Source organism: Salmo salar, chromosome 25 (genome assembly GCF_965601325.2).
Source record: "Salmo salar chromosome 25, fSalSal1, whole genome shotgun sequence".
In the NCBI taxonomy this organism is placed as follows: domain Eukaryota; kingdom Metazoa; phylum Chordata; class Actinopteri; order Salmoniformes; family Salmonidae; genus Salmo; species Salmo salar.
Window position 1 is genome coordinate 33,609,895 of NC_138315.1, and position 15,869 is coordinate 33,625,763.

At 42.7% G+C, this 15,869-nt stretch overlaps 1 protein-coding gene across 1 annotated transcript in view; it reads left to right on the top strand.

The window, feature by feature from the left end:
* The window catches only part of LOC106586620 (anosmin-1), a 77,970-nt gene extending 69,759 nt beyond the window's left edge, over nucleotides 1–8,211 (top strand). The window contains exons 10-14 of the mRNA XM_014174105.3: nucleotides 2,771–2,859; nucleotides 3,973–4,144; nucleotides 4,400–4,617; nucleotides 5,629–5,770; nucleotides 6,007–8,211. Of these exons, the coding sequence (XP_014029580.1) occupies nucleotides 2,771–2,859; nucleotides 3,973–4,144; nucleotides 4,400–4,617; nucleotides 5,629–5,770; nucleotides 6,007–6,062 (677 nt within the window). The 3' untranslated portion in view covers nucleotides 6,063–8,211. The remainder of the gene's footprint in view (nucleotides 1–2,770; nucleotides 2,860–3,972; nucleotides 4,145–4,399; nucleotides 4,618–5,628; nucleotides 5,771–6,006) is intronic.
* Nucleotides 8,212–15,869: the final 7,658 nt, after the last annotated feature.

A 15,869-nucleotide genomic window follows, 5' to 3' on the forward strand; every position in this document is an offset into this window, starting at 1 on the left:
GGAGGCAGAAATGCCCAGGCTGGGGAGAGGAGAAGCCTGGTGATGAGGCCTTCTGCTGAATCACAGAGCAACTGAGAAGAGCTGGAGAGTCTTCCTGGTCCAGAGTGGTTAGCAGGGCTCAGTGATTGTGACTGGCTTGAGCACACGTTCAGCCCAGAGTGTTTTGGACTTGGTTCTGGGCCCACTCCATTACACTGCAGCAGTCCTAGTCTGGCAGGCTGGTGGTGTGGTGGGCACAGACACGGCCTCTAACTGGGTTGATGATGGATGGCTCTCGGTCTGCCACTGACCACCGTGGTTATACAGGAGGAAGCAGACAGCTGGACTGGAGAGTGAGAGCGGGACCTGGTCCCTGAACACCTAGGATCAGGTTTCTCTTCATCAGACTCTGTGTATTCAGAACTTTAAACTGAGGGACAGGTTAACTCAACGCTGCTGATTACTGCACTTGCTCATTTTGAGGAAGGTCAACATTGTGACACATCTGGTCTCAGAGGGTGATGTAGTGAATCACGGGGAGACAGACACGGGGAGGGAGGAAGAGAGACACAGACGGGGGGAGGATGGAGAAGGAGAGAGACGCACGCGGGGAAACACACATGGAGGGAGAGAGAGACACACACAGGGAGATGGACACACAGGGAGATGGAGAGGGCAAGAGACTAATGCGGGGAGAGACACACAGATAAAGAGACAGAGACGCACGCGGGGAGACAGAGACGCACGCGGGGAGACAGAGACGCACGCGGGGAGACAGAGACGCACGCGGGGAGACAGAGACGCACGCGGGGAGACAGAGACGCACGCGGGGAGACAGAGACGCACGCGGGGAGACAGAGACGCACGCGGGGAGACAGAGACGCACGCGGGGAGACAGAGGGAGACGCGGAGAGAGAGAGAGACGGACGGACGCGGAGAGAGAGAGAGACGGACGGACGCGGAGAGAGAGAGAGAGAGAGAGGGGGACGCGGAGAGAGAGAGAGAGAGAGAGAGAGGCACGCGGAGAGAGAGAGAGAGAGAGAGAGAGAGAGGCACGCGAGAGAGAGAGAGACGGACGCGGAGAGAGAGAACGGACGCGGAGAGAGAGACGGACGCGGAGAGAGAGACGGACGCGGAGAGAGAGACGGACGGACGCGGAGAGAGAGACGGACGGACGCGGAGAGAGAGGACGGACGGACGCGGAGAGAGAGACGGACGGACGCGGAGAGAGAGACGGACGGACGCAGAGAGAGAGAGAGAGAGAGAGAGAGAGAGGAGAGAGAGAGAGAGAGAGAGAGAGAGAGAGAGAGAGAGAGAGAGAGAGAGAGAGAGAGGAGAGAGAGAGAGAGAGAGAGAGAGAGAGAGAGAGAGAGAGAGAGAGAGAGAGAGAGAGAGAGAGAGAGAGAGAGAGAGAGAGAGAGAGAGAGAGAGAGAGACGCAGAGAGAGACGCAGAGAGAGACGCAGAGAGAGAGAGACGCAGAGAGAGACGCAGAGAGAGAGAGAGAGACGGACGCGGAGAGAGAGAGAGAGAGAGACGGACGCGGAGAGAGAGAGAGAGACGGACGCGGAGAGAGAGAGCGAGACGGACGCGGAGAGAGAGAGCGAGAGAGAGAGAGAGAGAGAGAGACGGACGCGGAGAGAGAGAGCGAGAGAGACGGACGCAGAGAGAGAGAGAGAGAGAGAGAGAGACTTGTTGCAAGATCGTATCCCCGATCTGACAAGGTAAAAATCTGTCGTTCTGCCCCTGAACAAGGCAGTTAACCCACTGTTCCTAGGCCGTCATTAAAAATAAGAATATGTTCTTAACTGACTTGCCTAGTTAAATAAAGGTAAAATCTAACACTGCCACGCTGCTCTATAGCTGTTTTCCATACCTCTGTCAACTCCGGCTACGCATATCTTGTTTATTTTCTTCCCATTTCCTGCTTCCCTGTAATTCCTCTCTTCTGCTTCCAAACTGCTGGGAGCCTGTGTGTGCCAGATCCATGTCGAAACCTTCAAAGTCCTCTTTTTATCTCCCGACCGCAATCGAGGCCCCTGCCAAGGGCTAACACAGCATAACTCAATTATTAATGGGGAAAGTATAATTTCACATCGGAACGCACACAGCCGGATGAATAATAATTCCAGTAAAATGACAGGGCAATGGGAGCATAAACAGCACTGATTAGCCAATGAGGCACTACTATGTAGTAATGAAGTGAGCTAGGGCCGGGGCCAGGGCCGGTTCACCATTGCTGAGGGATAGGCCTTACAATGCCACGTTTCGCTGATGAGATGGTTAAATAGAAGTGTCTACTTTTAGCAATGAAGAAGCTGTTGTATTTCATTCCATTGTCCTCCAAGTGTTGCTGAATCTCCTCTAAGTCAGTTTGCACCTCAATTCATGCACCTTCATTGGAAAGCGAGTAGCGGCAGTGATCCCTTCCCTTTTGAGATAGTTAAACAACACATTTACGAAAAATATTTCAATGTACACACGTTTAGTCAAATTCAACCCCCCCTTTTAATTTCTTATTTTATTATGTTGATGTTAATGTTGAGATGACCCTTTAGAAGCGTATTTTAATGCATTATGCCAGATACTGTCAGAGGATCTGTTAATGCCTGATAAGATCAGGCTGATGGTGTGACAGTAATAGAGTACTTAAACAGTCTGACTGGGTGTTATTGTAAGATCATTTTATCCAACAAGCATGTATCATGTCTGATGATGGCTGTGTCATCGGATCCTTTGTTGTAGTTTTGGCACCAGGTCTGTGACCTCTCTCTCTCTCTTTCTCCTCCCAGACCCTTTGGTGAGTCGTTACCATGTCCAGTGGATGCCTGAGTACTGTAGCCATAACGAGACCAGAGGACCAGAGAAATCAGTCACGCAGGTCAGTCCCATCCCCCAAATCATCGTTCTATCAAAGTAAACCTCATCAGTCCAAGTGTCGGTAGCTGTGTAGACCCATGACATGATGTGCAGCTCAGTGGTATGCAAATCGCCCACCAACCTCTTTTGTCTGGCGTTCTGAAAAGGCATGTTGTCTAAAGAAAAGGACCCCACTCAGCGCCTCAGTTCCGTTGTGTAGCTTTGCAGCAAATCAGCAACTGTTGTTTTGGTTATGACTCAGTTGGTGTGGTCAAACGTGGTGCGCTGCCCAATAAAACACATTTACTAAAACAATATTTCCGGGAATGGGGGACCATGCACTCCCAGAATGAGAACATTGGATGCTGGGTGCGTGAGTGTGGTGGGGGTTGTGTGGTGCTGGTTGAACTCAGGGCTGTTCCAGGATGGCATTGGCCTAGCAATCAACACATTCTTCAGGGAGCCCTTCTCTGGTTGCTTGGAAATACACATCCTTTTTCTATAGATTCCTGGGAAGGATTCCAGCACAGCGTTGGTCTACGTCTCTTGTGTGCAAACATGGCGCCTTGGTTCATTTTTAATCATAGCTTTTGTATATAAGAGAGAATACTCACACACACCCACTATTAGTGTAGAACTACATTATTACAAATGAAATATCTAATTCCAGCCACTCAGCAGGAAATGTTCACATTTTCTGGATAAAGGGACACAGGAGGCGATTTTTAGGTCAATAGTTAATGTCTGAAACAAGTCTGCGGCATTAGAATGCTGCTAAGAATTCCTTAACATTGAGTTGACATGTCATTTTCATTTCAAATTATCCCCAAAATGTACTCTTGGTCCTTTGTTTTTATTAAGTGTCCCCTTTATATTTCTGTTACACTTGGAACCCATAAAAAGGATATAATTTTGCATTGTAGTTTGAATGGAGGACTAGTGGATTAACCCCTAACACATGACTGTTCAAAGTGGTTCAGTAATGTGGGCCATGTTTAAGGGCATAGGGAGGGAATCTGATCCTCTCTTGCCTCCATGGATTTCATTATCTGTGGTGGTTCTCAGGGACGTGACCTGGGCGACATCATGTAAAAGTCACCAAGTCTCTGAACGTTTAATGTGTTTCTTGGCTCAGGAGAACTATATCAACGTCCCAGGCCTGCTCTTCTCCTGCAAGTACAAAGTCACCGTTCACATGCTCAAGTCCAAGAGGCGCGCCAAGGACGAGAGCGCCACCTTTCTCACCCCGTCCTGCGCCACCATCAGGAACAAGAGCCACAAACACATCCCCTGTCCTGGGGAGGAAGGTGAGTCAGCTTCCCAGTACAACCAGTTCATGTTATGCTGATACTGATTCTCATTTAACATTATGTCTGACTACAAGGCTCTCCACATGCTAGTTGAAAGAGGCATCCTCTCATATTATGGTACAAGTAGACTATTGGCTTTTTTTATTTACTGTGACTAATTTCTTACCACACCATAGAATTTATATTAAGCCAAGAACACATGTCCATCAGACAAGTATTTTTCAACATCTTTATTCCCATCTCTCGCTGCAGCCCCAGTTCCCAAAGTGTTGGCTAAGCCAGAGAATCTGACGGCATCCTTCTCCATCCACGAGGGAAATATCACAGGCAACTTCCTGTGGCGGGTGTCACGGGTCCTGGCCCATCAACGAATCACAGGCTTTCAGGTCACCTGGGCAGAGGTCACCACAGAGAGTCGACAAAACAGCCTGCCCAACAGCATCATCTCCCAGTCCCAGATCCTGCCTCCAGTAAGTCTGTTTCATTCTATTATTTTCAAGTAAATCTATTGTTCCTGTGACAGAACTTCTTAATTGGAAAGTTACATGCAGTCCCTTCAGAGTAGGTTATACCAGGACATGGCTCTTTGCTGTAGGACACAAAAGATTAGCAAGGAAGGGAAATGTATATATTCTTGGGGAAAATATATTGTATTTTTCCCGAGCTAAAGAATAAGCTCCATCTTCAGCATTTCATTATACAACGCCTGCCAGGAGTGGAGGAATTTTAAGGATACAAATGTGTTGCTCTCTTTACATGAATAACGAGATAAGCAGTGGTGTGTAGAGAAACCGAGAGAGATCTGAGGGAGGGGTGTGTCCTGCTAGAAGTTCTCATCCTCCTGTGTGTCATCTACCTATCCTGCTTCCTCTTTCATCCGGTTTTACATAATCTATCAACAACACGTTTTGTCTGTCTTCTCCGCCCAGCGAGCTGCTCGCAGCTCTGAAAATACAAACACCCATAACTACAGTCAGTTTGTCAGGAAGGGAAAGAGAGAAAACAGGATGTGTCTTTATTTACCTGAATTGAGAGCAGAGGGTGGATGGGGTATAGCCCAGGTAACCCAACAGCTAATTCAACATGGTAACATCAGAAGGGACTGAAACTCTAGATTCTATGTGGGGAAAAAAGCATCTGGGGAACAGAACGGTTTACTACCTTGAATTCCAAACCAAGTGAATGCATTGAACAACAGTCTGTATGTGAGAAAGGTATTCAGACCGTCTTGGAGGACACATTGACATTGATACAACATTGCTGTTAAAATCCTTTACAACTGTAGAAAAGGTTCCACAAAAAAAAAACACATCTTTAGTGTGGGTTCTTAAGAAAAAAAAAAGCAATTTTTCTATCAGCTTCAATTTGTCCTTGGAAGTGGTTGAATACCTCTCATATGCTGAGTGTCATGTGAAAGATTGTTTTCTACAGTGGCACCAACGATGGTTAATTGTCTTCTCTTGTGCTGTTAACCCTTTCAGGACCATAATCTGCTGGTGGTGTCTAACCTGCGACCAGCCACGTACTACAGACTGGAGGTCCAGGTGATAACGTCAGGAGGGGAGGGTCCTGCCTCTGTCAAGACCTTCCAGACCCCCAGTGTGTTACCAGTCCTGCAAGACCGTAAGTACCAGCTACTGACCACTGATCAACTGTTGCTCTCCTCTAGTCAACCACCGGGCTGTGTTCAGGTGGTCTTAAACGGAGATACCGTAGCTCATTGGAGCTGTGACTCTTCAGTGACATCTTTTGAGGTCATCTGATGAGTATGTTTCTTACATGATCACATAATCCTTTTGATCATTATTCTGAACTTTCATTAGAAACTGATATTGACATGTTTTTTGTGTGTGTTGTAGGACCCAGACTCAGGCAGCACCATCCACACCAGAAGATCTCAGCAGAAAGACATTGAGACCCCTTGGCCTATCAGACCCAGTTTGGCCGTAATCAATGTCTCACAGCACCTTCACCCAGGGAGGGAATTCGGTGTGGAACCACACAGCAGACCATGAACTCTGACCCCAACCCATGTGATATGGGTTCACCTTCAGGCTGCACAGAATATGCTTTCCCCTCACAGTCCTTTCTGATTCAACCCACTGACTGGGCTCTCTGCACCATACAGTCAGATACAAAATCTTATGTAGGACTTTTCTTTAGGACAGGTTGGTTCATTCTCCCGTTATTTCACTGAAGGCTTTGTGGGACAGAGCCTAAGATGGTTAAGGAGTTCTCAAACTGTTTTCATCCAATAGAACCAATTACAAAGCAACAGTATATTATCAATTCCAATTGTGTTTCATTAGATAAAATAACTCAAAGGTTGTTAGATTAAAAAAGGCCCAGAGAAAATATTGTTTTTACCATGATATTCAAGCATTTTGTTTGAATATCTTGGTAACTTAATAGGGTTGGGCGGTATAAAAACATATTATCAGTATGATTTTCCAATACAGTCGATATAATTTTATTGTTTTTAAATACATTTTAATATTAGTACTTTTTAAATTAATACCTGCATTCAACTTGTGCACTAGGTAATAGATACAGCAGATCGTGTTCATCATTTCACCTGTTAGATGATTTTTCATTATGAAGCTTAAGGTACTAGTTTCTCAAAACAGCTGTTTGAGCCAGTCACGTGTGTTTGTTTACACAGAAGCACAATGAGCAAAATGGGAGCTTCGTGAGGTAAGTCACTCCTGCAGCGCAATTTAAGTGAGGTGATGAAATTCTGAAATTCTGTACTAATGTTTGCCAGCTAAATATCTTATAACTATTAAGTTAACTATCTAAGATGTGCCAAATAAATTCTTTCCAGTTTGGTTTTGCTAATTTGCTAATCTTAGCTAAGTGGCTAACGTTAGCTTGCAAGATCAAGCTTCTTGGTAACAGCAGCAGAGACAAACCCCTCCTGGATTATGATCCCTGCTGTCTAATATTTGTTTTATGCATTCTGTGTTTTGTGACACTTTCATAACGTTATGAGCTAGGTTGTCTGTTTTAGTAGTAAATGTTTGCATGTGCTCGTTAGCATTTACCTAACATCCGCTATGAGGATTCCTTAGTACTTGTTAGCATTTTGTTAACATTCTGGTAAGCTACATGTGTTGGGCTTAAAAAAAAACAATTTGTTAAAAATAGCAGCCATTTTGTGCACTACCGGTTATACCGTTGATCCCGGGATGCCACAAGCACGGTATGGAAGTCTGGATACCACCCAACCCTAGTAACTAAATTGAAGACACTTGAATAACAGTGGGGAAAATGCCATACAATTGTAAAACACAATCATGTATTCATTGAGAAAGGAGCGTTGAATTTCACCTATTTATTTTGTTTTACCAAATAAGTAAAACGATGTCCCTTAGGCATAATGGAACTAAAACCAGTGTAGTTTAACCCAGAATACTTCTCATAGTATGTTGCATGTAGAAGTACATTCAGTGCTTGACTTGGGCAGGAGCTCACCAGAGCTGAGTACCGGCACATCAAATGTTCTACTGCTTGAGCTCCTGTTCCTCTTATAGAATATTAGCTCAAAAGTACTGTGGAGCTCCTGCACCTAAATATAGACAGTACCAGCACCCAAAATGAGTACCAGCACCTATTTCCGTCCAAGTCAAGCACTGAGTATATTTGATTTTGAACTGTAACTGAATTACTAGCTTCAACTTGAATGCTTGTAATGGTTTTGCATGTCAAACGTGAGTGTTGTGTAGGCATAAATACGTCTGTGTTACCTCTAATATGTTAACAATATTTCATTAACAGAGAATTATATGGGGAATAATATGTCATGTTTATTAATGAAATTATAACTGTGTGGAAATGATGGAATTGTATCTTATTGGCTGTAGAAATATTTGTTGTGGAACAGTCAGTGAATGTCTATTTATTTATGTATGTGTGTGTGTGTGTGTGTTTCAGTCTAGAGTTTTTGAACCGGCAAAACATCTTGTAAAGACATTTTGTAAAAATTGAATTGTAAATATAGTCTCATGTTACATGTTATTTTTCCATGGTAGAAACTGTTAAGTAATAAAATAATCCTTAACCTATTCCTTATGCTTTTCCTGCTTAATTGAAATTACTATGAGGAATGAGGAGTCAATATGAAATAGGGTATATTCTCTAAACATTGGACTCTTTGGCAGATGCTGGTGCTTATGTTGGCTGTGTATTCCATAATGCCAGACTCTAACACAGCATATTCACTGATCTACCCAGGAGCTTGAGACATGCACTCAAACAGTCCAAATAAACAGGTCATTCAGAGCTTACCAGCAAGCCATGGCTGGAGTTTGATGGCCTGGACATAATACTCTCCTTTAGACTACAGTATTGTGCCCTGCCAGTTAATTCAAGTGTACTGTTAGTATTTGAACAGCTTTAAATCCTTATTTTCTCAATCCCTTCACTTTTCCAATATGCTGTGGAATGTTGACATTATTGCACGTAAATAAAGGCTGGTGTGCGAGAGAACGCAGTATATGAAAGCGACCAAAATGAGGATGGTATGCCAGATGTTTGAGGTGTTTTCCTTTTAGTTTTTATAATGATCATAACTCACAGATGCTATTGCTACTTAGGGATCCTCCCCTTTAAATTTTTTTTTTTTTTAAACACCTAAAATGACATACCCAAATGCATATTTTTACCAAATTGTATGTACAGTTGAAGTCGGAAGTTTACATACACTTACGTTGGAGTCATTAAAACTCGTTTTTCAACCACTCCACAAATTTCTTGTTAACAGACTATAGTTTTGGCAAGTCGGTTAGGACATCTACTTTGTGCATGACACAAGTCATATTTCCAAAAATTGTTTCCAGACAGATTATTTCACAATTCCAGTGGGTCAGAAGTTTACATACACTGAGTTAACTGTGCCTTTAAACAGCTTGGAAAATTCCAGAAAATTATGTCATGACTTTAGAAGCTTCTCATAGGCTAATTGATATCATTTGAGTTAATTGGATGTGTACCTGTGGATTTATTTCAAGGCCTACCTTCAAACTCAGCGCCTCTTGATTTTCCCATGATGTCAAGCAAAAAGAAATCAGCCAAGACCTCAGAATTTTTTTTTTAGACCTCCGCACGTCTGGTTCATCCTTGGGAGCAATTTCCAAATGCCTGAAGGTACCACATTCATCTGTACAAACAATAGGTCGCAAGTATAAACACCACACGCAGCCGTCATACCGCTCAGGAAGGAGACGCGTTCTGTCTCCTACAGATGAAAGTATTTTGGTGCGAAAAGTGCAAATCAATCCCATAACAACAGCAAAGGACCTTGTGAAGATGCTGGAGGAAACAGGTACAAAAGTATCTTTTTCCACAGTAAAACGAGTCTTTTATCGACACATCCTGAAAGGCCGCTCAGCAAGGAAGAAGCCACTGCCATAAAAAAAAGCCAGACTACGGTTTGCAACTGCACATGGGGATAAAGATCATACTTTTTGGAGAAATGTCATCTGGTCTGATGAAACAAAAATAGAACTGTTTGGCCATAATGACCATTGTTGTCTTTGGAGGAAAAAGGGGGAGGCTTGCCGAAAAACACCATCCCAACCGTGAAGCACGGGGGTGGCAGCATCATGTTGTGAGGGTGCTTTGCTGCAGGAGGGACTGGTGCACTTCACAAAATAGATGGCAGCTTGAGGAAGGAAAATTATGTGGATGTATTGAAGAAACATCTCAAGACATCAGTCAGGATGGGCTGGAAGATAGCCTGGTGGTTAGAGTGTTTGACTAGTAACCGGAAGGTTGCAAGATCGAATCCCTGAACTGACAAGGTCGAATTTTGTTGTTCTGCCTCTGAACAAGGCAGTTAACCCACTGTTCCTAGGCTGTCATTGAAAATAAGAATTTGTTCTTAACTGACTTGCTTAGTTAAATACATGTAAAATAAATAAAAAAGCTTGGTTGCAAATGGTTCTTCCAAATGGACAATGACCCCAAACAGACTTACAAAGTTGTGGCAAAATAGCTTAAGGACGACAAAACATTTGGAGTGGCCATCACAAAGCCCTGACCTCAATCCTATATAAAATTTGTGGGCAGAACTGAAAAAGTGTGTGTGAGCGAGGAGGCCTACAAACCAGCTCTGTCAGGAGGAATGGGACAAAATTCACCCAATTTATTGTGGGAAGCTTGTGGAAGGCTTACCCAAAATGTTTGACCCAAGTTATACAATTTAAAGGCAATGCTACCAAATACTAATTGAGTGTATGTAAACTTCTGACCCACTGGGAAAGAAATAAAAGCTGAAATAAATCATTCTCTCTACTATTATTCTGACATTTCACATTTTTTAAATAAAGTGGTGGTCCTAACTGACCTAAAACAGGGAGTTTTTACTAGGATAAAATGTCAGGAATTCTGAAAATGTATTTGGCCAAGGTGTATGTAAACTTCCGACTTCAACTGTACATGTAGGTAGAGTTATTGAAATGACCATGCATAGATGACAACAGAGAGTAGCAGTGGTGTAAAGAATAGTCTGGGTAGCTATTTGACTCAGGAGTCTAATGGGGTAGAAGCTGTTTAGAAGCCTCTTGATACCATTTGAAAGGAAACACTTTGAAGTTTGTGGAAATGTGAGATGAATGTAGGAGAATATAACATATTAGATCTGGTAAAAGATCATTCAATGAAAAAAACATGCTTTTTTTGTTTGTTGTTGTACCGTCTTTGAAATGCAAGAGAAAGGCCATAATGTATTATTCCAGCCCAGACGCAATTTAGATTTTGGCCACTAGATGGCAGCAGTTTATGTTCTTGCCACAATATGGACTTGGTCTTTGCATTCCAGGTGACTACCTCATGAAGCTGGTTGAGAGAATGCCAAGAGTGTGCAAAGCCGTCATCAAGGCAAAGGGGGGCTACTTTGAAGAATGTAAAATATAAAGTATATTTTGATTTGTTTAACACTTTTTTGGTTACTACATGATTCCATATGTGTTATTTCATAGTTTCATGTCTTCACTATTATTCTACAATGTAGAAAACACCCCAAAAATAAAGAAAAACCCTTGAATGAGTAGGTGTGTCCAAACTTTTTACTGGTACTGTATATATACATATATGTTTGTTTGTTTTTTACATGTAAACACCTCACCGGACTGGCCAAGTGTGTGGCCTGATTCAGTTTTACATAGCCTGAACATCCTGATGTTGGATTGAATGACCCAACATGTTACTCTTGGCTAGCCCTTTTGCCCCTAGTAATGTCTACACTGCTGTTTTAGACCACATATTCTAGTTTTCATTTCATATACAAAACTGACAGACAGTGGATTAGCTCTCCCACAGACTGCCAAGTGTTCTGTGCACATGAGTTTTATAATGCCATGGCCTCAAGCTATTATCTATTTCTGTTTATTAACGCAATATCATTATCAAAAAGTATGAACATTGTACTGTTTTGTAGTATATCAAGATTCATGTATTGCGTATTACCAAGGCTTCAGTCTCCATTGCCATGCCTATGTGTGTGTTTGAAGTATTGTTTGTCTCATGCAAAAGTACAGTGAAATGCTTAACTTGCACGACCTTCCCAACAATGCAGTATTCAAGATCAAAATTGTATAACTAAACCAGGAGAAATAAGAGAGGAAGCTAAATACAGGGTCCGTGCCAGTACCACATTTACAATGTGCAGGAATACTGGAGTAGTTGAGGTAGATAATAACATGTAGGCAGGGATTAGGAGTTTGTGTGTGCGTGTGTGCGTGCACACGTTTGTGTGTGTGTGCGCACTGTGTATCTTTAACCGCTTCCTCTGTGCCAACAGAGGCCCTAGAAGTCTAGACTGTAGACGATTGGCCGTTGCCCCTCTAAGGATGTCCACAATTCCAAATGGTCAAGACCCAGCACATTCTACAGTCAGCAGCTAGCTAATTATTCTGAACCCTGCCTTACATCCCTTCAGGCCCTCTCTCTTTCTGCAGTAGGTCAGTGGCTGTGCTAGGGCAGTGGCTGGCCTTTCTCCTCTCAGGATGTTATGTACAGCTCTAGTATATCACAAGAGATTAGTTCCTCTATCCATGGACGCTAATCCTCCACTGTGCTGCTCTATGTTTCAGGAGCCTGTCCAGTGTTTAGCCAAGGCCTCCTTTCTCTGTGAGTCAGACCAGCTCCCTTTCAGCTTTTCACAGTCCTCTCCACAAACACACCAAATACCACAGCCCTCAAATGTGAAAACATCAAAACAAAGGCCTCCCATCTCCTTTGAGCCATGCTGCACTAAAGTCCAAGTCTCCGAGGACATAACATGAATAAAAACTGCAACAACTAAATAAAAGTGTTGTTGTTGGACACAAAAGCTTTGTCTCGGTCACTACAAGCCCAGAGAGAGTTTATTCACTTTGTATGACATTACAAGCCCGTTGTCCCAGCCTGGGGGATATTGTTTTCCAATTCAAACATACTTTGGTAAACAATATTATCCTTTTGGACTGCTTGAATAATCACGGTCAGTCAAATATTTACCCTTCTGTTCACTGACATTTGTCTTTTTGATTAACCCATCAGAGTCTAAGCCCTGTCTAAGCCGGGGGGGAGGTTCTACTAAAATATACGGAATTGTTTTAAGAAGGTCAAATCAAGGATCATTTAGCTATTTGATTTTGAATTTTAAGACCCCTTGAAGTATCCCAAAAATATATAAAAAAGTGATTTGATGAAAGATTTTTTTGGCCTTACTGCTATTAGCTCATACAAACGCATTGAATGACAGATTAACTACATGAAACAACAGATAGTCCCAAAAAATATCAAAAGGAAGTTTGTTCTGAAGTGTCTATCCTATATCTAAGAGATATATGAAAGATCAGTTAAACATTTGTATTTAACCCCATATTTTTGTTATTAAACAGTCTCCATATATACACTACATGACCAAAAGTACGTAGACACCTGCTCATTGAACATCTCATAAAAAATCAATGAAATTAATATGGAGTTGGTCGCCCCTTTGCTGCTATAACATCCTCCACTCTTCTGGAAAGGCTTTCCCCTAGATGTTGGAACATTGCTGCGGGGACCTGCTTCCATTCACCTAGAAGAGCATTAGTGAGGTCGGGGCTGATGTTGGGTGATTAGTGCTGGCTCGCAGTCGACGTTCCAATTCATCCCAAAGGAGTTCGATGGGGTTGAGGTCAGGGCTCTGCAGGCCAGTCAAGTTCTTCCACACCGATCTCGACAAACAATTTCTGTATGGACCTCACTTTGTGCACGGGGGCATTATCATGCTGAAACAGGAAAGGGCCTTCCCAAAACTGTTGCCACAAAGTTGGAAGCACTGAATCATCTAGAATGTCATTGTATGATGTAGCGTTAAGATTTCCCTCACTGGAACTAAGAGGCCTAGCCCAAACCACGAAAAACAGCTCAAGACCATTATTCCTCCTCCACCAAACTTTACAGTCGGCACTATGCATTTGGGCAGGTAGCGTTCTCCTGGCATCCGCCAAACCCAGATTCATCCGTCGAACTGCCAGATGGTGAAGCATGATTCATCACTCCAGGGAATGCATTTCCACTGCTCCAGAGTCCAATGGCGGGGAGCTTTACACTACTCCAGCCGACGCTTGGCATTGCGCATGGTGATCTTAGGGTTGAGTGCGGCTGCGCGGCCATGGAAACCCATTTCATGAAGCTCCCAACTAACATTTATTGTGCTGACATTGCTACCAGAAGCAGTTTGGAACTCGGTAGTGAGGGGGTGGCAGGTAACCTAGTGGTTAGAGCATTGGGCCAATAACCGAAAGGTTGCTAGATCGAATCCCATGAGCTGACAAGGTAAAAATCTGTCCTTCTGCACCTGAACAAGGCAGTTAACCCACTCGGCCGTCGTCGTAAATAAGAATTTGTTCTTAACTGACTTGCCTGGTTAAATAAAAAGTGAGTGTCGCAACCGAGGACAGATGATTTTTGTGCACTCGGCGGTACCTTTCCGTGAGCTTTGGTGTGGCCTAACACTTCACTTAAAAACTGAGAACTTGTTGCTCCTAGAAGTTTCCACTTCACAATATTTGCACTTTCAGTTAACTGGGGCAGCTCTAGCAGAGCAGAAATTTGATGAACTGACTTGTTGGAAAGGTGGTATCCTATGACGGTAAGGCCATTCTACTGCCAATGTTTGTCTATGGAGTTTGGCTGTGTGCTCGATTTTATACACCTGTCAGCAACTGGTGTGGCTGAAATAGCCGAATCCACTAATTTGAAGGGGTGTCCACATACTTTTGTATATATAGTGTACTTCCATTCATTTTTTCAACTGGTACCGGAGGACCTTCAGATGAAACAACCAACCTGTACATGTTTGTGAGAGTCTTACCTTTGCACAGAGTGGTCATAGTTTGTAGGCCAAACTGTGCGGACGCTACAGATTATTTTGTCAGAAGACCAATTTTTGGGATGTCTTATGGTCTGACAAACAGCACTGTAGCTCTGTCATCTTTCACCGCAGATGCAGAAGTGCGACATATGTGGATGAGGTCAATTGCATGCATCCAATGCAAACTGACTGATGTTTATGGGGATTTTTTTAGTATGCTAATTAGATTTGCGTGCGGGTGCGGACTTCGACCTTAGGGGGTTATTAAAATGGGGTATATAAAACACTAACTCCTTTCAGTGGAGAGTAACAATTTCCAACACATTTCCTCTGACCCCTCGGCACCCATTCTGCAGATTAGTGCACTGAGCCATGCTTCGCCCATGATCAAATCTACAGTAGAATAACCATGTCGTAATGCATGCATACACCCTGACAAAACAATATCAGCCATACCTCATAAGGAATGATGGTTTTCATGCCCTGCAGTATTGCAGTGGTGTAAAGTACTTAAGTAATTATACTTTTAGTTTTTTTGAGTATCTGTACTTTACTATTTATATTTTTGACAACTTTTACTTTTACTTCACTACATTCCTAAAGAAAATTATGTACTTTTTACTCCATACATTTTGCCTGACACCCAAAAGTACTGAATGCTTAGCAGCACAGGGAAATGGTTCAATTCACAGACTAATCAAGAGAACATCCCTGGTCATCCCCACTGCCTCTGATCTGGCAGACTCACTAAAGACAAATGCTTTATTTGTAAGTGATGTCTGAGTGTTGGAGTGTGCCCTTGGCTATACATAAATTTAAAAAACAAGAAAATTCTGCTGTCTGGTTGGCTTGACATAAAGAATAAGAAATGATTTATACTTTTACTTTTGATACTTAAGTATATTTGAGCAATTACATTTACTTGTGATACTTAAGTATATTTAAAACCAAAAACTTTCAGACTTTTACTCAAGTAGTATTTTAGTGGGTGACTTTCACTTTTACTTGTGTCATTTTTAATAAAGTATCTTTACTTTTACTCAAGTATGACAATTGAGTACTTTTTCCACCACTGCGGTATTGGGGTTGGGGCCCTCTAATATAGTACTCTTGCTAAACAGTAATTTCCCATTCATTTAATTTTTTTATTTAACCTGTTATGGATAGGGGGCAGTATTTTCACGGCCGGATAAAAAACGTACCCGATTTAATCTAATTATTACTCCTGCCCAGAAACTAGAATATGCATATAATTATTAGCTTTGGATAGAAAACACTCCAAAGTTTCTAAAAATGTTTGAGTGGTGTCTGTGAGTATAACAGAACTCATTTGGCAGGCCAAAACCTGAGAAGATTCTGTACAGGAAGTACCCT